The sequence below is a fragment of the Anopheles moucheti genome, chromosome 3 (genome assembly GCF_943734755.1).
Source record: "Anopheles moucheti chromosome 3, idAnoMoucSN_F20_07, whole genome shotgun sequence".
Classification (NCBI taxonomy): domain Eukaryota; kingdom Metazoa; phylum Arthropoda; class Insecta; order Diptera; family Culicidae; genus Anopheles; species Anopheles moucheti.
In genome coordinates this window covers 44,607,509-44,632,102 of record NC_069141.1, presented here as the reverse complement: position 1 = coordinate 44,632,102, position 24,594 = coordinate 44,607,509, and the positions used below count along the sequence as shown (strand labels likewise).

Here is a 24,594-nt window from a genome sequence, read left to right as displayed (position 1 = left end):
TTTCCTTTATTCGTTCCTTTGCATATGACATAGTAATCGTTCTGCAATCCGCTTCACGGTACAGGGACATAAACAAAACAGGATTATAATCTAATCACTCTCATTATCGAATTAGACGAACAACGGCGAAAAGTGCAACAAGACGCTAGGAGGGATTGCAAACGCAAAAGTATTGGGAAAAAATACACGCCATATTCTATACACCCTCTTTACGGTAAACAGCGCAATCGAACGACATAGGGACATGCTGCGACTAACAGAAGCTGCCTACAACACATGTCTAAGCGACATTCGAGTCCCTGCTCTGTTCAAATAAGGACGCACTTACCGGGGATGATTTCAGACGGGCGTCCTGTGACTACAACACGCGGGGGAAGTAACGCAAAGCAGATTAGATGAATTTCATTATCGAGATTTTCGGGAGTAGTCGCAGAACACGTATACCGGACTATCGCTGCTTGTGACGGTGTAAATCCATTCACTTGCCAAACTCTGATCTATTAAACGAAGGCTAACGCGCAGAGGTTCGTCACCTCCCCCAACATACAACCTTACCATATGCGTTGTATCCCGAGGGGGGAATGCTGCTAACGAATATTTAGAGAACTGCACAATGAGTGCCATTTCGGTTTTCCTTGCTTTCCCACTGAAGGCACAAGAATGCACAGCTTATACGGAAGTTACTGCTAAGCAGTCGGAAATGTGTTTTTTTTCTGCTTGCTTTCTTTGGTCCTTCTCTTTTTTATATTTGGCCACCCTTGGATAAGTTTTTCTTGTGGGCCAATAACTCATGCTCACTACCACAATTCTTGCCCCATGAACGCTGTCATCCTTCTTAAAAAAATAGTGACAATAGTCGAGCACCAAAAAATAGCAAACGCAGACAATAAACGTCACGGACGGTCGCACACCACTCGGAAACAATTAACCGAATTATCACACCCATCGATAGCAACACGTGCCGCTTAAGAGGGTCACACAAAACGGCTCAACGCGACGAAACGATATTGATATTTTACTGGAGCCTGCTGAATGGATTATAGTTAATATGCGTACATAAGATGTAATTTTAATTTTCCACACTTTGCCGATTTGCTAATACATCAAAGGATAGCCAGTCTGCCATCATGCTCATCTACGGCGACCATTGGTCAAGTATGGCTAATTGGTGTGATCCCTGTGACAACAAGATTGGAACGGTTGATAACTTCACCATTGTCCAACAATGAACAACAACTCTAGTCTAATTTAAAATTTTACGAGATTGTGATTGTTTTCGCTTTAATCCTTCCTATCCTTTCCGCTGATGAACATTTGCAAGAGACTATGACATTTGACACAGCTGGACTGATAATTTGAAGTTTCTTTCGGTTTAATTGCTGGACAAAAAATCTCCCTTTTGTAAGTACAAAAGCAATCAGTTTATTGTTCATTTGTATTCTCCGATTCTCCAAAAATTCACCTCTCCAACTGTTAAATAAACCAATAAACTGAGATGCATTTATTTCTATGCTTAATGAACCTGTTATAGAAAAGCGATACAACATAAAAATACGAATTTGAGACTCTCCATCCATCTTTCATCTGATGACCGGGATGGCATTCTGACTGAAGCTATTTCTAACTAGTCTACTTGGTTTCGTTAGTGGAGTGTACGTTCTGTTTAGTTTGTGTTCAATTACAACCTAAAGATTAATCACAGAGTAGTAATGTAGTCTAAACGGTGCTGCGGACTACTGATGTTACTATATTATTTATTGTGCGATACGTCTAGGCTTGCGGTGGTTGAACAGACATTTTTAACGCCATTTCTGCAATCACATGAAAATATTCCGCTAGAACAAATGTTGTGGATGTTCCCCAAAACAATCCGAACGCTTGATTTGTGATTTGTCCCTTGGGACGCTTAGAATATGTTGAAGGCGTTGCCTAATTGGGGTTTTGCTGGTGTCATATCTGTTTGCTTGAAATCTTCAACACGCATAGTACATAACTTCGATACTGATGGGTGATGCTGATGATGCTTGACAATGCAGCCACATTTAAAGATGTACCATGCCGTTGGTTTTAGCACTGCAAACTTGTTTTTCGTATTTTGAAATGTATTTTATAACGCTATTGATGAATGTTAGGTAGTGCTTCTTTCCAGCGTTAAAAACACTAGCCATGAACGACATGATTGCAAAATTAACTGATGATCTGCTACATTTTACACCTGTATGGACCATCTATTCAGGTATTACATAGAACCATTGTTAGTAAGAAACTCTTTCTCCTAACTTTTCGCACTCCTTTTCGCATAGTTCTGCACGTCGGTTTTAAGCACACTATACCAGAAGAGATATAATGCGATTCTTCTTCGCCATATCGGATCTTCTAAACTCATCCAACAGCTACAACGGACGATGGGTCGTGTCAGCATCAAAACGCAGCCAAGGGAACACGTTCCAATAGAACCAAACCACGGAAATGATATAAAAAAGGACGAAAAATGAATTAATGTACGTTATCCATGCATCAAGCAGCAATAACTGCCATGAGATGCATCATTAGCAGTCGCCGAACAACACCAGAATAAAAGTTACAGCAGCATTATAGATTCGTTTACGCAATGCAATGCGTTTGAATCGACTATAACACAAATTTTGACAATTAAAACGAAAGAAAAATCGGATAAAACGAAATGCTTACAAACGCCCATGATTTTATGGTGGCGGCTTTGGACATTTCATTTGGAGTTCAGCTTAATGTGCTACACGAATCGCACATCAAAACATTGATTATAGCTGCACTATCACTTACCTCAACATTGAAATCTCTGCCGACCACGACTCTGGCACTTGCGTTGTCATGAATTATTGTGACCAACGTTGGATATGTGATTACGTCAAATTGCTTGGGTAGCTTGGCGAAATTTTTAACGACGCACATATACTGATCAGATGTTAATAAATCCTGCAACATTGAAAAACAAGAATAAGTTGATAAGACAGTTGCATTCGTAAATCAAATATGTCTAAAGAAAGAGTAAATAAATTCAGTTTTATTAACAATGGAATCAATCGTCTTTTTCAACATCATTTTTGCATATCCAGTGCTAAAATAATTAAATTATTTTGAATAACATTAGAAGCAACATGTTTTTCTTTGTCAAGTTGTTTCAAAATGTAATGTCGTATGTTATTTTAAAACAAAAACATCATCGAAATTTTCAAAATCATTGAAAATTACTTCTCCGATTGGATCTCTCTTCGTCCGTAGGCGGCAAACTGACCAAATTACAGTGTCTGTAGCAATTTCAGTAAAAAAAACACCAAAATATTTTCATCGTCTCTTCTGGTTCGTGAAACTTATCAGCCGCCTGGAATCAGTAAGATGACGCTGCGAAAACCACTGACTGACAAACAGACTTTGCTGCTGGCACCTTGTAATAAAAACTAAGGAAATCGGATGGAACTCAACCCATGTAAAAACAGCCAGACGATTCCTGATCAGAAGTGAAGGAATTGTCAAAAAAAAAGTAGGATCTGGCGTGAGGTCCTCAATGTCCAGGTTGCTTTGCGTGTTTTTATTAACCGAGATCAGTATAGACGATTTTACTTCCACATCGAGAAATTATTCTTCAACATCAAAGAACTCTAAAATTTGTGTAGGTTTATTTAAAACTTATAGCTCACAGTTTGTCAAGTAATATTAACTTACTAGGGCCGTGTACACCGGGGTATGATTCCCTTTTATGATTCGACGAAAACAAATGCCTATCAACAAATGTGAATTGTGGCCCCAATTTAGTTCCCAATAGCTACAATAAACACTGCCTAACCGTTCAGAATGAGTAAAAAACGACTTTCTACATTTGATAACTTACTTCATAATCTTACAGTAAACATTAAGAATGGAATTGGAATGTGCTATTTCGTACTATTTTAAAGCACTTCCTGTTTAACATAGCCATCATTCGTCGTTGATTGTGACCAGATCAACTGATCGACGAAAAAAATCACGAAGACATCAAACAAGTTACAAGCAGTACACTAACAAACATTTACCCAAGAATGAAGAAATGCAAAACCCGTTAACCGAACCCGTTCGAAAGAGCAAAGAAGTGAACCGCAGATAATAGTACGTTTTGTTATGACGTTATACGTAAAATCTTCGCCCAATAAAGTTCACCCAAGCTTTACTGATGAAGTTTAAGAACAGAGCTGCCGACTAGCAGCCTACAATGGCGTCCGTTCGGTTCCAACGCCAGAATGTGGAATGCTGTGAAACGAACCAGCGAAGATATTTGCCGTGTATATCATGGAGCCCATGGTGCGGTGGGATGCAGGCTGGCTTGAATGTGAAGATGTGCGGTCTTACAGCGAAAAAGCACGATGGAACAAAGCGATAGGGGGAAAATATGACTTCTCCGCTGTTCCCCGTTTTGAGAATGCTCATGACCACGCGTAAGAAGACAAGAGCAAAGGAATACGCGAAAGGGCCAATGGCAGCGCTCGATGGATAGCGGAAAACATAAACTATACATACATATAGATATGTAAGAGTTAGATTAGACAGAACAGAATGCACAAGACTGCGCGAAGGAGGAATCCACAAGTCATAAAAGTAATTTAGATCAAGAAAATTATTGCGGCACCTAAAAGGCTAATGGAAAGGCAATGGCTGAAAGGTGGACGCCGCCGCACAAGACAAGAGATGGTCCTGGTTGCTTTGTGGCAACGGTGGATTATTCTTCCCCTGCCTTGGAATCTTAACTTCTCACAGGCATTGTCTTACTTTTTCGGCTACGAAAAATGAAACATCAAAGCAGCTAAAACTACACTCAAAGCATCATATAAGCCTCGGCAATATCAGAGCCGGCATAGCCGGATAGGCCGATATCCAAAATGGCGCCATGAACTCAACCAGCCAGCTTGCACCTTTCCAGACTGGCTGAGTAAAGTGCTTCGTACAGAAATCAATAATACTACATTCTTACCTGATTGATTTTATTGTTGGCACAGAAGAAACCTAGCGTTGCTATTAAGTCGATTATCACAGTCTGTGTTTCACTTTTTATGTCCGCCTTTGGGACACAGTACTGCAATAGTATACTGATGACATCGAGGAACTTTAGTGAGAGATTTTGCTCTATTAATACTGCCTGCAATAGAGTAAAGCAGTAAAATTTCAATATTAATCTCACAGGAACACTTTTATAATGTAAATATTTCTAAATGATAATCTATTCATTATAATCTATGCCGCCAAGCCATCAACATTTCCTATCAGTTTTCCATTCGCGGCTGTGTAAGTTTTACGTCTGGTAGCTACTTTGGATATAAATGAAAGTTAAAGATTGACATTTTTCCATCAACAAAACCTACAATTTGTATGCTAAGAGTATCTTAAAGTACCACCTTATGTACCTCAGGTTTCAAAGACACCATCAGCCACATGAAGTGCTGGGTTCAACTCTTTCCCGGTCTAACAGTGGGATGATGAAGATGAAGTTGCTTGTTGTTGTTGGGTAAACAAGCAGAAGAGGGATAATACATAGTTACGGTATTTCCTGCCAAAATCGAAGAATGTCACTAAGTTCTTGGATCCCTCGAGTGAATCGAATCATCAATATCAAATCAAATGTTACACAAACTCTCAGTTTGCAAATGTTTTCACTCTTTGAAAAGTAGACTAATTAAATGAAACGATTGACAATTTGAAAATCCTAATATTTCATAACATTCTAGAAGAATAGCCTCAATCCCTTAAATGATTTATACTGGACTACGAAAGAGTATATGGATTGTGTTTAAAATGGATTACACAAGGAACATATATCGCCTAGTTACTTCTTTACCAGATCCTCAATTTTATTAAAATATGAATTTCAGCAATTATTGAACTGTTGGTTACATACATCACAGCCATTAATTTTGTTCCATCTTACAATTTGGACAATTTCGATCTATTATCGTTGATTGCAATATCTCAAGTTCTTTTTACGTTTTAATGTTATTCAAATGGATGCCACAAGCTTAGAATCACGTGCTGACAGATCAAATGTCTAGAAAAAAAAATTATTCATTGCAAAACAAACACATAACCCTGAATGGGACGCCTTACTACGGACTACTGTGCGTACCGAAACAATGAAAGTAAGCGGAAACAATAAAATCACACCATAAAACTAAACCCAACCGAAACGAAATGAGCTGCTGGTCCACGTTTACGAGCCACGATTACTTACCTGAAACGCTTCAATATTCAGGTTGGCAAAGGTCACCAGAAGATTAAAAGTAGCCGCCGCCAAGGAAGTCGTTCTGGGAGGAATGCTTTCACCTGCAAATTAAGAGAAGCCCAAAAGAGGGCGAATGATTCAATACGGTGTGAACATGGCTCTTTTATACGGTACCGAGTTCCAACAAGTGCGACGATCCTCATGGGAAGATGCTGTATCTGATTGCCGGCTATAATTTCCTATGTGCTCATGCACGAATAAGAGGAAAAGGGCCGGTTCACCTGCAACACGCGCAATACCGTTTCCGAAAACGGCTAAACATTCAGTTCGTGACGTTTAGTTTAATCTACTAATTAAACGGGCTCATTTCCGGTACAGCCTACAACCCGCAATGACCAAGCCCCGAAGAAAATGATTAACAGCCACTTGATAGATACGCAACAAATCTTATCCCCGACTGGTCTCCAAAAGAATGACCGCCGAGTCCACAAATCCTATCCTACAGTCCACAGGCCAAGCGCTAGAATCACAAGGCAGAATTTAAACAAAAACTTCCAAATTGTCTGCAAGAGCCCAATCTCACGTTCATGACTTCTGTTTTTACTACTGATTTTTGTTTTCTTTTCTATTCAATTAGCTTACCAATGGGAACAACAGCAGCATAGAGTAGAGAGATAGTGCCGAACAGTTCCGTTGTTCGTGCCGTCAGCATGAATTTGGTGATGTCAGGACCTGTGAAAATGTATAATTGCTCATTATAAAATCGTAGTCAGATCTTTATGCAGCAATGCTATTAGCTTCGAAACGCACCTGCTGGACATATTTCAACCAACTTTGTCAGCAGTCCCAAGGAGGCCAACAGCGAAAGTACAAGACTAGTTTCATTTTCGATTGATTCATGCACCTTATCGATTCGTCTTACCAAGCTCTCCACTAAGCCAATGCTTACGATATAGCTGGAAAAAGAAAAGAAATTAACAATTAATAAATTAAGTTATCAAACCCATTTTATATTCTCAATCTGCCCAGAAATATCTATCATTCAGTTTAACATTATTCACCAGCACCGTGTAACAGGACCACCATAGAAAACATTTCTTTAATGTTAATTGTCATGCAGTATTAAAGTCCTGCTGTTGATTAAAATGGTACTGGATTAATTTTATCCCGAGGCATTCCACTGTTGTATTCACTCCCTATGTCCATAGCCCTCTAGGTATGTCAACATTCGTTGCTGTGACAAAACAGTAATCCATCATAACAACGTACACCCCTTGGTACCTCTTTTAAAGCCTTTTTTGTTTAAATTAAACAATACAGTGTACCCTTTCACCGAAAGATTTAAAAAAGATCGGTTTGCCTGCCCTTTTTACTCAGTTGTACTTGCTATCGAATTTATATCGGAAAATGCTACCTCCAGGAAAACCATCCAAACAAATCTAGTCCATTTTCATTCCGTAGAATCTATTAGGTGTTGATATTTCTGCTAACGATGTAGAGTAGCCGCCAACGAGGATTTAATCGGGATCTGCTTTTATGTTCCACATTGTTTCTTGTGCCAACCGAGAAGTAGGCTATCGTCAGTGCGAAAGAACCTATACCCGCGGCAAGGGGTTAGAGAAAAACCTTAGTCGCACACAAGTTGACAGTTGACACTTGACAGCGCCGGGCTAATACGCAGAAAAGTGCAAACATAGATCCTGCGGAAAAATAGCACCATGTACCAAACATTGCACCGAGGGGTTGTCCTCTATATATCCCTTACTATCTCAGGCGCTACCGTTCACCACTCATGGACCCTTTTTATCCCGCCCTGTTAGTGTGTTTTCCCAATGGCCAGGCGTGGGTAGCTGTCAGCTGCAATCAAGTGTAACAAGAGGATTGCAAACAGCATAATCAGAGTTGTGAAGAATTAACATATGACATAGGTAAACAAAAACAGCTTTATTTGCGCACTCGCTCAGTCCCAACGTTCTGCGCGTTTGATAGAAAATTGTCACAAAAAAAACAGTTCGTATTTGCCATTTTTCTTTGCCAAATTACAGTAGAGAATCGCAGTTACAGTTGAGAAAAACAGTTGCGTGCTACTTCTGCAATGTTTTATAAATGTATAAATAACACAACGACATTGATACATCCGTAAAAACAAACTCATAATTGACCAACGGTTTAGACACTTGCTTGTCCCGGTTGGCTTTGGTGCTAAATTAGAAAGGGATACATCCATTCCGTTAGATGAACCATTCCGACAAGAATAGCTATTAATTTGATTGCTCTACTATATAAGCACTCACACAGCGTCACACAGCGCGCTAGCACCATAAGGACCTGTTGATTGTAATGCAGAAAAAGGGTTGCAAATGCAAACATTTCCTTACGGGGTTTTCCAAAACTCTTGCCTGACTAAATAAATCTCTACCCTCTCTTCCATTCATTGCCAGTGCTGACCAAAGGTAAACATTAATCTTCTAATACACAGCAAAGACGACGCGATTTTCTGTATACACGGTCAGTTTTTCGTTACGGTTTGCTCAATGTTTGCTTTGGTTGGGATTTAAAACAAACCCATAATTTGTATGCAAAAGAGGACCCACGGCATTACTGGAAGGATCATGTTTTCTTTTTCAGTTTGCTGGTGATGGTGCACTTTCCATTCAATTCTGCAGAATATCATCATCAAACAAAAAGGGGCTTAATTTATGCTATTAATTATTCAGAATAGCAATGCAACTTCAAACAAACGACCTTTGCTAATTTTGCTAAGCAACTGTCTTTTTGCAATACTATATAATGTAACGTTAAAGCTCTGTTTTGTTATTGAAAAACAATTCATACAATACAATGATACAAATATATCAAACTTTCATTATTCTAAACGGATCATTCTTGACTTTATGAGTTGTGCTGTTGTTTCCCCTGGGCGATCTTTTTTCAACTGAATTGATTTTTAATCCCACCCAACCGATCCAATATCTTTGTCCACTGCGATGCATTAAGATTACTTCCATTATCAACACGCCAAATGTTACGCAAGTAAAGCAAAGTCTAAAATAGGCCAGTTTGTCACAAGCGATTTGAACGTTCCATTTCAATTAACATCCACTTTCATAATCCGCTTAGTAATTTGAATACAAACTTTAATCCACTCTCTGTTGGTTACTTTGGCAAACCTTCCGATCAAGGATACAAACATGTGGCTAGTGTGTGTTTTCTCTTATCATAGCATCGTTTCATCGAATCAAAATGTTTTCTTTCCATTTGCACCCATTTTATGTTTTTTGTTTCCATTTCATCCCCCAAGCAAAGAACCGCATTATGAGCAATGGAATGGAAGATTGGATATAATTAATATGAATATATTAATTCGATCGGCCTTCAATCAGTCATGTGGATTTATATCTAAATTTAGAACGTAGTTCAACAAATTTCTGTTTTGCTGCACATTTTGCTTTATTCAGTTGTTTACAAGAATTTACAAAATTTAATCTATCTGAACTTGGAAAAAAATACACAAGCATTGAATATTACTACAGAGTAATACAGTAAGCCGTATAGTACTTGTAAGTCATACAGCACTTGCGCTTATCAACAACTGGTAAATGTGTGAGTGGTTCCGTCATTTTAAACACGGTAATTTCGACCAGCTCGAAGGCGACAATCATCTGTTTTAGCCACACAACCACTTCAAGAGGTCTAGACTTGCCATTTCTGGTTTTCTTAGACTTGATTTCCCCATAAATGGCTAGTCAGTCCTGCTTACGCGGGATTGAATCTAATGGGATTTTGGACCGGTCCTGTCCTGTGAAACCAGCGTTGTTACAACGGGCGTGAACGATGGTGGAATTACATCGGTATAAACTATTATGAGTTTTTGAATTAAATACGACCATTTTATCATTCCGAATTAAAAAGTCATTCTGTTACAAGGTGGAAACCTGTATAAAAATTATAGAAAGGGGGATTCTTCATTTATTTCCGTATCCGATATTTATTACACTATCACAAAATTGCTTAATCCATTCGATAACACATTATCTGGATTTGCAATTAGAGTTTTATAAAAAAAAAACTAAAAAACAGCATGATTCTTGGATTACTTCTAAAGATACAAAAAAAAACTTCGACATGAACATGAAAGAACAATATTCGGAGGTACTCAACATTTAAAATAAAATTAACAAAAGTGTAACAAATTTGTCAAACACCGACAAAATATAAAAAGCACGTTATAGTTATTGACGAATGTTACAATATTATTCTATACTAATATTTGGCAATTATCTTAAATGCAAGGCTTATTTAACAATGCCAAAATACATTGACTTGTGTATAAGATAATTCAATATTTACTCGAAACAATACATTTGAGCTTAGTGAAAACTAAAACGTTTGAAATGTTATAAAACACATGATAAACAAATATACATAATAAAGCTCCTTCGGAAAAAGTGGAAATAAAAAAAAACGAAAACAAACATTTCCGTATCGACAACAATAAAAAAAAATACAACAATATTGGTTCACAATTGCACCATGTGCTATTTTAACGCTGAGTGATTTTCAAGTGGCAGCCCATTGTCCCAATCGAACAGGGTGCGATATCATTGCGTACATACTATACTCACACACAAATAGAACACATTTCCACTACAGAAAGCAACATAACCAGCCAATGCTACGCATTTCCAGGAAAGATTTTGCAAAATGATCGTTTTGTACAGTACGGACAGTAAGATCTGTGTTGATATGTTTTCGTTTTCATATTTTTTTTTAAACAAACCAAGAAATTCTAATAATTCCTTGAGCTATGTTTTGCAATCATTTATATTTCTAGAATATAAAAAAATTAATTTAACGTGTTAAATGTTAAATAATTTTTAATTTTTACATTTTGCTTGAATGAGAAAAAAAACTCATTCAATTCAACAACTTTTCAATAGGGCATTCAATACATATAAAATCATTTTCACTGCATTGATTTGGAAAAATAGTTATGTGTGGATAAGTTTTTTTTTTGCTCCTTAAACACCTCAATAACAAATTTCTTCCTAACAAACAAATCCTAACGCAATGAATGGGACTTCGCAAAAATATTGGCTGTTTGTCTTTGCGCCATTGATCTAACTCTCAACGCGAACAAGATTATACTACTACTCCTCTGCAAACAGTCGTGCAAAGGCTGGGCATTCACGAAAGTTTGCCTCCAAATTGGCTACTAGAAAACATTCGCAAATAGAATTGTGTTCATGGGATGAAAATTGTGAAATTTCAATTAGCGGGCCAGATAAAGCCAAATATTTGAACTGATGTTCAGTTTTTCGTTCCGGCAGTGCTCCGGCCTTAGACCACGTGCTCGTACTTGCACAGCACCGTAACCGTAATACCGTAACGAGCAACAATCTATCCATCCCTTCCGAGGCTTTGCAAACCACCGTTTGTCGGCTCTTTCCCAGGAGAACGAATCCAGTCAAAGCAGCGTCAGCGACAGCAACCGAGAAGGATGCTCGGTAAACAGAGCGTAGACGTAAGAACTCATCACATCTCGCAAAGGTTTACCCCGATAGATTTTGCTGGTGCCATGCTAGAATGCTAATGATGTTCACGTGGCCTAGTGATGCCCTGCGACCAAAACGGTATCGACTGATTCGAACCCCATCCTGGGTTGTGCGTTGCGTTAACTAAAAACAAACATACACCACAGCAGCTATTCCACAAAATTATTCTACCGGTTCAAAGTGAGTGCATACTTAATGTACATGTAACATCGTTCATCTATTCCAAAGATAAATGTTCCACAGCATCTGACTCCTACCAACCATGCATCGATCGCGACTCTTCTACAACATATTTTACACTCTGTCCACGAGGAACTAATGTATAAAACGTGCCTTCTGCCTCTTCTTTATCGGCACAACAACCTCAAAAGATGTAAGCCTGCCGTATTTGACTGTCTTTGTTTTTATTTACCCGCGGCTGGACGGGTCCAGATAGGATTTTGAAGCGGTCCTTTCATGTGAAAACGGTGTCGCTACCAATACACCACTGGGCCCGTCCGATGTTAAATAAAACGTAAAGTAATAAATGACCACAACAAATAAATTACTGCACTTGATGCAACTCTCATCCTTTCCATTAACATCTCTACTAAATTCACTACTGAAATCAACAGTATACGATTTTAAATTTGGTCAATTCGTACTAAATTCAAGATTACACTGACACAGCACGACAACACTTCAGTGAACAAATGTACTGCAACCAAAACTTACCGTTCATAAATTCAACTACCCAGTGTGTGGTCTATTGGTCGAAAGGTGTCAAATTTCAATAAAGCCATCAACATGATCATCATCAGCTCTGCTTGGCACATCTCTGCCCAAATCTTGATTGTATATCGTTAACCCGCACGAGCCTCCATCTCTAGACACCGGGACAGCGAACAAGGCATAATAACATCAGCATCTACCGACGATAGCTCGACGCTGTGCCGTAGCGAACGGCAAAGGTGATTATCGTTTCCTAATGGGAGAATAAAAGATTGCCTGATTCCCCAGGGGGTCCTCGCCATCGGTAAAGCAGTATCTCTCCCTCGCTTTAAAAGCCGAAGAGTATCGCGGAAGCATGATGGAAGCAAATGAAATATTCGTTCCGATGGAGCACGGACCATTCGAAAAAGGACCCCGAAGCGACTGGCGGAAAGCTGCATGTTGCAAAAGTAGTGGCAAGTGGTGGCACTAGCCACTACCACAGCCAGTCGCAGCAAGAGGCTAACATAATACGGTGCTGCTGTGAACACAGACCCAGCGGGTGGCTCTTCTATTGATTGGCCATGCTACGGCACACAGCGATGCAGGTTTGCCTCAGCATAGAGATAAACAAAAGAAATCAGAAAAAAACACACGTATAAACGAACTGCACCCACTAATATCGATAATAACAACAGCCATGCAATGTTGCGCTCTTTATTTATACGTTATAAATTGATTCCACCCGATTGGCTGAAAATAAAGACTTAATCTCGTAAATAGAACCACTGGAGACGGCCGAACAAAAACCTTCAATGTAGTTTAGGGAATAATGGTTCTGCGTTTTTCCATCCAGCAGGACATTCCGTTTGCGCTTTTCAAATGGGCGTTAATAAAATCAAATCCCCGAGCACCGCGGGGTGCATCCCTGGCTGTGCCACAACATGCAGCCCGCCATGGTTCTGCGCCAAAACATGAGTACTGCGGCGATACGATGATCTTATCCCAGCGAGATCCCTATGCTACATTCAATCCCCTGCGGTCAAAGGGGCGTGAGTCTTTTCAGGAATCATTGCCGTGAAACACCGTCGTTGCACTTCAATTTGCAACCCCGGGGAATCACTTTTAGCGATCTACTAATGTCCTCTGACGTTGGATTTTGTTTGGAATCAATCACAGATAGGATTTTTTTGTGTTTGTCAAAAACTATTAAACAATTAAATATCTGACGGAAACTTTAACAAAAAAACGATAGAAAATTATGAAAAACATCAGCATCAATCCAATATTTCAAATAATAGTTCACCTTTCATAGACCTTTAGCATCATCACCATCAAACAAACCATTCAAAACCGGGTTAAATACCACCTGAAATCAGGTGAATTCATTAAATACAAATATTAACATGTTACGATTTTCAAATAAGAATTTTTAACATATTTTTTATCCCGTTAGAACGGCCAGGCCGTATTGATTTATTTTACCAGGCGGAAAGTCTGTTCTTGCTGCGGGGGTTTGATGGGATTTTCTCTCGTTCCTGTCGTGTGAGAACCGCCGCCCCTACTAATACATCACCGGACACCGCAGCAAACTTTAATTTTCAATCTTTTATTCTTTAAATCATTTCAAATTTAGGCTTACAAAAAAATTTTCGTTATTTTTTCAATATTATGGGTACAAAGCTGATGGGTACACATTGTCGAAAAAAAATGAAACAAAGATGATCTCGTATTTTTAACTTACGATATCTTATAATTTCCAATAGTTTGTAAGAGTGGAAGCGGTCAAAAAACATAGACCGGAATACGTAAATTAACAACAGGTTTGGTTTTGGATTTCGACTAGAGCAAGTTATGGGAATAATATAAAAGACATTAAAAATCAATTCAGATCCAGTCTAGACTATAAATCCACTAATAAAACGAAGGAAAAGCGATCTCTCGGCGAAATTGATAATTTTAAAAATTATCATACTTAAATTGAACTGATTCAATTAATTGAACTGAGAGGGGTCACGTGTTGGAAATGGAAAAAAAGCAAATAATCATGGGTTCCGCCTATCAAACGCCTTGTAAAATGAGATGCATCAATCGTAATAATGTGTTACATTGCGCCAACTATTCGGCCAACAGACCTCGACTTGCACCAAATAATCGGCAGTGAAATAGAGTCATGTTCGGCTTATTAAGTGATATTGCTACCCTTTTGCTCGTCCAAATGCCCAAAAAACAACTACATACCCCGCACTTACTGATGCTACCAATCTGATCTCGCTTCAAATGATAGCCCAGATTGAAACATATGCAAAACTGTACAGTCGATATCCGTTGGTAACGCGACATATGCAAACAATAGATAGGAAGCGCAACATCAATGAGCACATCAAACGCATTCGCAGAACAGGGTTGAAAAAGTCTACACTGGAAGCTGTTCACATCTCACGAAGAAACCAAACGTTTGTTACAGCACAGCAAACCCCTTTCTATCCCTTTTAACAACTTCATCTGGCACATTGCTAAACTGCATTCATTATTCAGGGGGTTTGATATACCTCCGCTTTGCTTAGGGTCATATTGCAACGTGTGATATAAAAATGACAAGAGATCGAGACCGTACCAACACGTTTGCCAAGGGAGAAAAGGAATGATGATGGTAGTCGATTTTTTCAAAGACAATTTAAATACGAAATAATTAACATGTTACAACGGCAAGTGGAATCGGATGGATGGGAATGAAATAGGGGGATTATGCATCACTATGATCCCAACCAATGGCTTTTAAATATTAACTTGAATATTTTAAGCATTACTTTTCGAACGAGCATTTGAAATATTCAAAAATTGGAAAAAAGGAATACTTGCTATACGCACAAATTTTTTATGCAATGTCTAAATATATCTTATATATCTTATTGATACTGGTATGTAAGATAAGCAAATTTTTGTAATAAACCTAGTTCAAATAGTTTACTTTTGTGTACCATTGAAAAAATCACTTATACTTAACACACGGGTGAATGAGAAATCGTTACAGACTGACCAGATCTTTGCATAGTAGCTCCAAATTTCTTTGGTGCAAACTCAAAATGCATAAAACCATGATTCATAAGATACATATATTTGAAAGAGTATTTATTTACGCTAAAAAGCAAAATAGAAATCAATTTAAAAATGTAATCTTTTTGTCAAATTTCGAAAAATTCATAAACAACATTGGATGAAAATTTATGAATGAAAAAAAAACTGGGGCGGCCCGGTGGCATGATGGTAGCGGAGCCGGTCTTCACACGAACGGACCGAACCAAAATCCCATCCGAACCAATCCCCCGTAGCCAACGACTGACTATCCGGCTACGTGGTACATTAAGTCGATACGGCCAGGCCGTTCTAACGAGAAAGATAAATAAATTGGATGAAAATTTCAAGACCACCGGTCCTTAAGAAATTATATGTGTTTAATTAAAAAATTAATTATGTGTTTCAAATCAATTTGTTTGACAATGCTCAAGTTGTAGATCACAAATTATCACAGATCCGCCATAAAAAATTATATGATACTTCTCGTTGGAAAATTTAGTTGACCTTGAGTTTTATACTAGTTTTACAGTTCAAAGCTGGTCTCAGCTTGACAGTGCCAAATCCTGTGCGAACCAGTTCTTCATATCGTAAAAACAAATTTGCAGATACGAAGAAAATTTTCATTTGAATTCAATTTTCATGCCATGACCAAAAAGCTTTCATTTCAGCAGCCAGCTAGTGATTGCAATCGATGGGGCAAATTTTAAATTAGTTAAATTAAACACGTAACAAACAATCCACATCAAATATTCAATTAGTGAAAATTGACGAATGCATATTTCATAACTTGCCTCACTCGTGTTCTCGTGTTCAGCAATAAAAATGACTCCATTGCTTGGGTTAAGCCTGGAAGGATAAATTCTTATAGGCCCTTATGGTTGTTATGTGATATTTTTTATTATATCCATTGATACTATTTTATTCACATAAAAAATTCAATTTTACTTCATATTCTAAGCGACGACGTGTAAAACATTGATAAAATAGCTGCAACAAAACCACATGCACATCATCACTTATGAGTAGCTCAAAACATACAATCAATATTTTACAAATCATCCCAATTTTGTCTCATTGTTGAGCTGCATTAAACATGTAGTTTTAACCAAGCTGTCGATGAGATGTCCATTAGCTCACGTATGCAGCCATCACCATTTCTCATTCGGCAGTCTCTAGCGGCGAAAAGTATTTTATGCATTTTATCATAAAGAAAAGAAGAGAGGCGAAAAAAGAATTCACCATATTCTCATCCATTATCAATACACGGCGGCACCCGGTTCGAGGGCTGGTGTTATGTTAACACATGTTTTCAACGCTTCACGCTTTAATGGCATGGTATGGAGAGCACATACACCTTCATTTTATCTCCCTACGCTCGTTCCAACAAACATCATTTCACAAGCAGCATAAATTGAACGTGATGAAAGGGCAGTTTCCTTTGCCCACCGACCTTCGCGATCGACGATCGCATAAAACTGTCAGCTGGTTCCGTAAAGTAACCGTAACTGATTGAGCAAATTGATTTGAAAAGCGCTGATGCACTTCCATCAGTCATTAAATTGAAGTTGCCTCTTTTTTATTGATCGGTAGTAAAACTGGGACCTACCAAACAAAATCAAATATTCAAAATTATAGAACTACTGCGTATGATAATGGTTCTATGTTTATTTTTCACAATTCGATATCTTGTGCATCGCTTTATTTTTATGTGATACATTAATTAAAGCAATAAATGATAATATACTACCCCATGAAACTCAACAGCGCAAGTACTTCTTCTGCTTGGCTCAATTACCAACTAGACATATCAAACGAGGTCTTTCAATGTCGGCACACGAATGAATTTTGAGAAGTTTCATAAATGTCTGAAGGAATCAGAAGCCACATAATTACTCATGCAAGATGGTTACAGCCTCATAATAGAATCCATTGTTTTTATAAAATAACCTGCGAAATTAGTTATCCAATGTATTTTTTTCTTGTTGAAAGTTGAAAGTTTAAAGTTCTTTAATGAATCGACTCCCATAAGTTTCAAGATTCTTGTGAGCAGTGGCGAATCATGACTTAAAGCTGAATTGTAATTGGAAACAGATTTTTAGAATCAAACGACTGAGGGGTAGACGGAGGGACTGAAGATGGCAACCAACTTCATAGGTGGATATAAATTTCATAAATTTTGGGTGATTCATGAATCTTCGAGGATTGATTAGTGTTTTAAATACAGATTCATATTAATTGAATCAGTTGAAAAGTTCATTCATATTCATGATCCTGAAACAGATGCACCCAACACTAGTTGATATTAATCCTGTGATATTAAATTTTACCACCATAGCATGAATAACATTCAGGGTACGGGTAATCTTAGCACGATTAGTGTTTGATTAGTGAAATAGAAGAGCTGTTTTGAAAACTATTTTTCATAATTTCGCACGGTGTTGCAGTATTCAAGTTCATTACAAAAATTTTAATATATGGGTTAGGGTTAGATACAACAAGACTACAATAGATACAGACATGATCGGTATTAGCCATAGAATTCCCTCACCCCTGTAGTTTATCCGTTACCACAAGTTATACATACATATGGTTTAATATGCATGTTAGAAAACCAGTTGATAAGTAGTGGCATCATGGAATTTTTAGGACACCAGGCTAATTCAATACAATATCAACTAAACTAGTAATGATAAGAAATTATCTGATTTATAAACTATGTAAACTCTTGCACGAAAATGTCTACCAAAGAATCCATACAAAATACTAGCTCCGGATCCTTATAACATGTGTATTAAGGCGGATATTCCACATGGGTAAAGAAACAAAATTAACAGCTAATGGAAAATGTTTCATCGTTCAACACAAATACTAATCAATTCCTAACGTAAATACCACCACATCATAAAGTATGTAGTACAAAATCGATTTAACGTAGGAGTAACTTTTCACATCTTACTTACCTCAAAAGATCTGGGAGCCGTTCCGCTACCTTTGGGTGTATCGCCTGCTTCGCCGAAGGACTCGATGGCAAAAGAGCAACAGTACAAGCCAATATAAGCTCTGTCGATAGTTCCACCGGGAATAGACTATTTTTTTCCTCAGGCGTCTGTTTTGCAAAAGTAAAAATTGATGGAATATCATACAATATTGGTTGTTGTTGTATTAGTTTTATGGATTTCTTCGAAATAAGAGATGCGCTATTCGAATACTCTAAACTTATTTTAATCAGTTAATAACAAATCCGGATCGGCAATAAATAGTACAGCAGCTTTCTTCAGTTTAATGTTTCCCAATATTGTAAACACTTTCAGGCTTTATAATAAACTATCAGCTTGTATTTGCGGATTCCGTGAAATAGTGCTTGTGCCGATGGAAATTACGGAAAAACTTCATCTCAAATTCATCGTTCAACTCACATTATTATAATATAATGGTGCAGGAACGTCTGCCTTCGCATTTAGGAGAACGTATTGCGCGAGGGACGGAAAAATAAACTCATTTTTCACGAAGAGCAAATGTCCCTAGAGTGCCTAACTTGACGACAAGAGCTAGACTCTCGTCGTTCTACAAGTTTCACAACGAAATTTCAAGAGATATTGTGACCGTGAATATGTTAACGGAGAAAATTACTAAATTAAGTAGTCTATTCTTGAAAGAACATAAAAATTAAACAGTTGAACAAATTAAACAGTTAAATAGTGAAACACATACGAAATTTATCTTTGGCTATATATATACATACAGGAGTAGACGCAGCAATCTGTCGTCTCTCCGAATTTTTTCATGTATAGCTTAATAGACCAATCGAAATTAAGTTCAAATGTGTAAATTCAATATCATCCGATTATTCGACTATCTCAATTTAATGTAGGGATTGGTGGGCTATCATCATAAAAAATTCTCAGTTCTTTACTTAAACATATACATACAAACAATTATAAACTTTGTCCCTTCTCTACATGTCTACTCACCTTAAGAGAAATCAACAAAGCATTCAATAGCACCAGCACGGAACTTCCTAAGACAGCATGCCGAGCAATTTGCGGACACAATGTACACGCATTCCGATACAATTGCACCGATAGAACTACAGCCCTGTAAATTAAAGTTAAATAAGTTCATTAATTTTTCAATACAGTGCGTCAGGATGTACTAGATCCTTCGATAGATCACAGTAGGAACAAGTAAACAAACGATACTCACTTCTTTGACACATCCGTACCAGGATTTAGGCCGTTTTCAATTACCGTTGCAATCGTGCTAAGACCATCCAACAGCCACAATGATTGAAAATCAGCAACCTCCGCTTTAGCTATCAACCGTAACAATTGACCGATTGGTCGCTCGACACCCAACATACCGTTTCCTCCTTTCGCGATAGTGCTTAATAAACGAGGCACCTGGCTTTGTTTGCGTATCGATGGTGCCAAAGGATTAAGCTCGCTGAGATACTCTTCTGCCGCTGATGCCAACTTTTGGCGTAACTTTTTCACTCGTTTCTTGTTCACTTTAGGCACTACATTTGATCCACTACCGTGCGAACTTTCCTTTTCACTTATGCTAGAGTTTTCCTCATCATGCTCTTCATTTCTCAGCTCATCCGCACTACGACTGGGAATGGTCGCCAGTTCGACGGCCCGTTGGCGAATTTGTTCGATATTTTCCTCATGTCGGCGAGCCGACTCTTGTTGCTTCTGAATAATCTTTCGCTGAAGCTCTTCTGCCGTTGCCAGCTTCTGTTGCTGCAGCGCTAACAAACGTTCTTCCCGGTCGCGTGCCTTCTCACGGGCCAATGCTTGACGCTGACGTTCCTTCTGTTCCTGCATTTTTCCGACCCGTTTTTCCCGCTCCCGTCGATTTTCACTCATTTGTTGTAGTTTCTTTTGCCGTTCCTGCTCGATTTCCTGTCGCCGTCGCTCCACTGCCGCTTCTTTCGCTGCTTTCTCTTCTGCACGCTTCTGTCGTTCCGTTTCGAGATCCTGCAGGCGTACTTCCTGCTCTTTGCAGGACTCTAAGAAATCGAGTCGCTTGTTTTGTGCCTCGAGATTTTTAATGAACGCAATCTCCCTTAACTTTTCTTCCTCGTCGTGCGCTTTTTTAATTTTATCCTTTATATACTGTGAACGATTCTCAGCCGCTCGCTGCAATCTTTCCTCCATCCTCAACCGCTTCTTCTCTATCAAGCACTGTTTGGCAGCTTTCACGTCTTCTACGCGCGCTAGCAGATGTTGAATTTTAAGCGCCTTTTCTTTCTGCAATGCTTGACGCTTTTCTAGGGCTCGCGTCTGCTTGGCTTGATATTTTTTCAACGTTTCGTGCAATGAGCGCCTTCGTGAGGGACTGGACAATTTGGCGTGTAGCTGCTGGGCACGACCGGGATGACGTGCCACGATAGCCTTCAGTGTGTCGAGGGTACGAGCTCTATCAATCCAACTCATACCTGCCAGCACGTGTTCGTAACGTGCCTCCAGCGTGATTTCTTCATCATTCTCGCCTTCCATACCCGTACAATCGGTCTGTCGTTCTGTTCCACTTTCAACAGTGGCATCGGTGTCCTCGAAGTCAATGATCGCTTCACAATCCGTCTCGTCGGTTTCGGTATCGAAATCAATTTCTACAATTGTACGAACACAATGTTATACATCGATAGATTTTGCCAGAACATTTATAACGAACAAAAACTCACCCGTATTTTCCAGTTCCCGTATTTGAGCTTCCAAACTTTCCTGCTCCTCCAGCAGCTTGCGCTGATCTTCGTCGCTTTCCATATCGTCACGTTCTTGCTCTTCCTGATCATCACTGGTACACTGACTAGCGATGTCGACGTAATGTGGGATTGATTTTTTACCACCATACATTAAGTCTGCCGATTCACCCAAACAGCTTGCGTATAAACTATCGATAGCTGTGATACTTATGTTCGTCTGAATGTTCATGTCAACCATGTTTAGGTGACCGAAATGATCACCCTCCTGCGCACTTGAGCTTAACGTTTGTGCAGTGCATTGTGCGTTGTCATTCACAGATTTCACACCATTCGACGATGCAGGAGGTTGTTGTTGATCCGAATTTTTGGACTTCATTTTCTCACTACGCAAAAATTCCTTGTGTAATGTTTTTAATTTTAAACCTGTTAAATCGGACTTTTGTCTTGAGACGGATGTTCGACTATTCGCAGCTATCAGCTGTTGGTTATTGGATCTGTCCACTTCTGTAGATGAATGAATCGTTTTAATCAGTTGTGTTGTGTTGGTGGGAGGTGGTTTTACAATTTTCGAGCACGTAGTCGAAAGTGCCGGTGGTCCATTAGATTTTGATACCCCCGTGCCTCTTGTTTGTAGCGTTGCTGGTTTCGCTGATTTTTCCATCGCACGCTTTGATGCGCGTTGCGTATGATTGATTTCACTGTTGAGCTCGTTCACTTTCACGCTTTGTTTTGGGGTTTGTGGACCATTTTTCTCCACCTCTGTGATGTCATTATTGGTGTTTTCATCCAACAATGCCAATGTGGGCAAGCTTGCATAACCGGTGGGCTGGTTGAATCGCGTCGCCCAAAGCAAACTAGATCGCCGTTTCGTTTTTACCGTATACCAACCATCGTTGCTTGTCGTATCTGCAGCCGATGGTAGTGATTTTGGTTCGGAACGACGGTCAACAGTCTTCGCATGAGGCGGTATTGTTGGCTTCACTGTACTGCCGCTTGCAACGGAGTTCCGTGAACCTAACCGATCGGTGGACGCTTTTAACGTTGAGCTAGAGCTATAGATATCCTCCTTTGATCGGTTCGCATCGAACGAGAGTTTCGTAGCCGAACGTCGCTGTAAACCGTCGCCGGCCTTATTAGTAAATGACCGGTTTGTCCGACTGTTACAAGTAACTTCTATCATGGTTTTTGAACGGACAGATAATCTTGAAGCAACCGACGCCATACTACTTCCTAATTGTGGTCTCGGTGCAGGGCACGGCTTTAACGTCTGGTATATTTGCTTGATACCGTTTCTATTCCTTGCTACCGAAGCCGTGTTCGACGACATACTGGACACTGTTGCACTTTTGACGGGTAAGTTGGCCGCAATCTTCACACTAGATTGCGACAAACTGCCCGCTGTAGCCGATTTGCGGACCAAACTCGTTTGCACAGGTGGACGAACTACATTGCCGCGAATTCCTCCTACTTTCGGTACCGTGGCAGGTTTGGTGTGCAATCCTCCTCGTTGCGCACCAGGTTTTGATGAAGCTGCCATGTTCACAATGGAAACATTTTTTGATACACCTTTAAGCACAATATGGTCTCCCTTTGCATCGCTTGGTAAGCTTTGCTTCTTTTCGTCAACAGTGACTTCGGCGCTTACCCTATCTTCTAAGGGCTCATCATTTCCACCTTCACTTTCACCCGTAACAGGTCCGTTACAATGCTGTTTATCATATTTCTCCAAGTATTCTGCCAGCGTAAGATTTTCATCCTCCAAATTCGTTTGAGTATACTGGTCGAGTTTTAGCACATAAGATGATTCGACAACTCCATTGTCATACGCTGTTGTGACTGGTTCTTCGGAAGGTGCTACTGAAGCATCCTTTGTTTCGTGACGTGACAATTTCGTGCAGCTTCCCTTTTTACTGAGACTCTCTGTAGATGAATGTGGTTTCTTGGGAGAACTTATTCGGCCGGATTCTTCCGCCACAGGGCAGGGACTATTTTTGCCCGAAAAGCTTGGACTAGATTTTCCTGACATCCCAGGACTCGAGAGTTGCTTGCGAACACCTGTCCAGGAGAAAATATAACTATAGTAACTATTTTTCTAATTTTTAGAATTTCGATGCAGATCTTTCCGATAGAATTTGGAAATTGAATTAACAGAATTACAAGACAAAACTCACATCACAGAAAACCTTGTAAATGGTACATCAAATATACTTACGCGGGACTGGATTGCTTTTCCGCACTTCCCATGCCAACGAGTGAGGTCGCTGTGGTAATGGAGTAGCCTCATAATCCCAGGACACTTTGAACCATTCGGCAAGGGCTTTAAAGTCACGAATGTAATTTTCCAATACCAAAATTGCTTCCTTGCATGATGATAGGTTTTCGTAGCACTCGACGGTTAGGTAGATTTCATTAACCTAAATTGAGTATACGGTATTTAGTTTCTGATATACTAAATGTTACAAATATTACAAAACCTCTACCCACCGAACGCTCCAAGTTGCCAAACAGAAAAGCCCAATACCGGGCCTGTAGTTCGGATTTTTTATCACGTCCCGTCGAGGCACTTCGTACACGGGGCCCTGATTTGGTTAACGATTTTTGACGTTGCGACACATGCGATTGTAAACAACGTGGTCTTACACCAATCGGGGGTCTTTTAGGAGGACTTCCTATGGGAACGATAGCAAATAAACGACAGAACTTATTAAGATAATTGCACGTAAGGCATTACCAGATTTCTATCATTATACTTTCTACACTTACTCTGAGATTCGCCACCACTATCCGACAGGTGGTAGAAGTTTTTCGCCTCCTTGCCTTCCTGATTGAAGTACTTTCGATAATCCATTTAGATTTAAGGAGAGTTTCCTTCATTCCTTAAATCAGCTAATCTGCACTGGAAAACAGATTGAATCCGTGAGCGAATTGAAGCACATCACCAGCAAACAAAGAATCCTTCAGAACACATGAACAACAAGTCCTAATTTGGTAATATGCGATTCTTGCACAGGCTAATGCGATGAAATTGTTTTCATTCCTTTCTTTAACAGTGGAAAACTGATACCTTCGGACGTAATTAGTGTACTCATTAAATACGTTACCTCAGAAAAGCAGCACCTAAACAACATGGAGAAATAAGGAAAACTTGCGATTTTACTCAACACAACAAAGTTCACACTTCGACGAGGTTTTTTTTAAGTGGGAAGCCAAGGTAACAAAAAAAAAACAACAACAACAGTGACAATGGCGCGCTGCAGGACATATTGTTTGACTTCATTTATACGCTTGAAAACGTTTAATTGCGTTTTTATTTATTAATAGCGTATCAAGGTTCGAACTTC

At 39.2% G+C, this 24,594-nt stretch overlaps 1 protein-coding gene across 1 annotated transcript; it reads right to left on the bottom strand.

Moving 5' to 3' along the window:
- Positions 1–1,446: 1,446 nt before the first annotated feature.
- LOC128301343 (S phase cyclin A-associated protein in the endoplasmic reticulum) lies at positions 1,447–24,430 on the bottom strand. The gene is made up of 14 exons (XM_053037771.1): positions 24,355–24,430; positions 24,017–24,149; positions 23,738–23,922; positions 23,466–23,667; positions 21,233–23,308; positions 19,750–21,160; positions 19,518–19,641; positions 18,507–18,652; positions 7,034–7,179; positions 6,866–6,955; positions 6,233–6,324; positions 4,982–5,146; positions 2,803–2,955; positions 1,447–2,393 (listed from the first exon to the last, which is right to left on the bottom strand). Exons 2-14 carry the CDS (start codon positions 24,099–24,101, stop codon positions 2,328–2,330), a joined length of 4,941 nt encoding a protein of 1,646 aa, XP_052893731.1. The 5' UTR covers positions 24,102–24,149; positions 24,355–24,430; the 3' UTR covers positions 1,447–2,327.
- Positions 24,431–24,594: the final 164 nt, after the last annotated feature.

What these genes read in the sequence shown, in the direction of transcription:
- LOC128301343 (XM_053037771.1), bottom strand. Translation starts at nt 24,101, where the DNA reads ATGGATTATCGAAAGTACTTCAATCAGGAAGGCAAGGAGGCGAAAAAC. An exon ending in CTTTGTTGATTTCTCTTAAG is followed by an intron (nt 18,653 to 19,517) that starts GTGAGTAGACAT and finishes TTTGCAAAACAG; the next exon opens with ACGCCTGAGGAAAAAAATAG. An exon ending in CCAACAATAAAATCAATCAG is followed by an intron (nt 2,956 to 4,981) that starts GTAAGAATGTAG and finishes TCAATGTTGCAG; the next exon opens with GATTTATTAACATCTGATCA.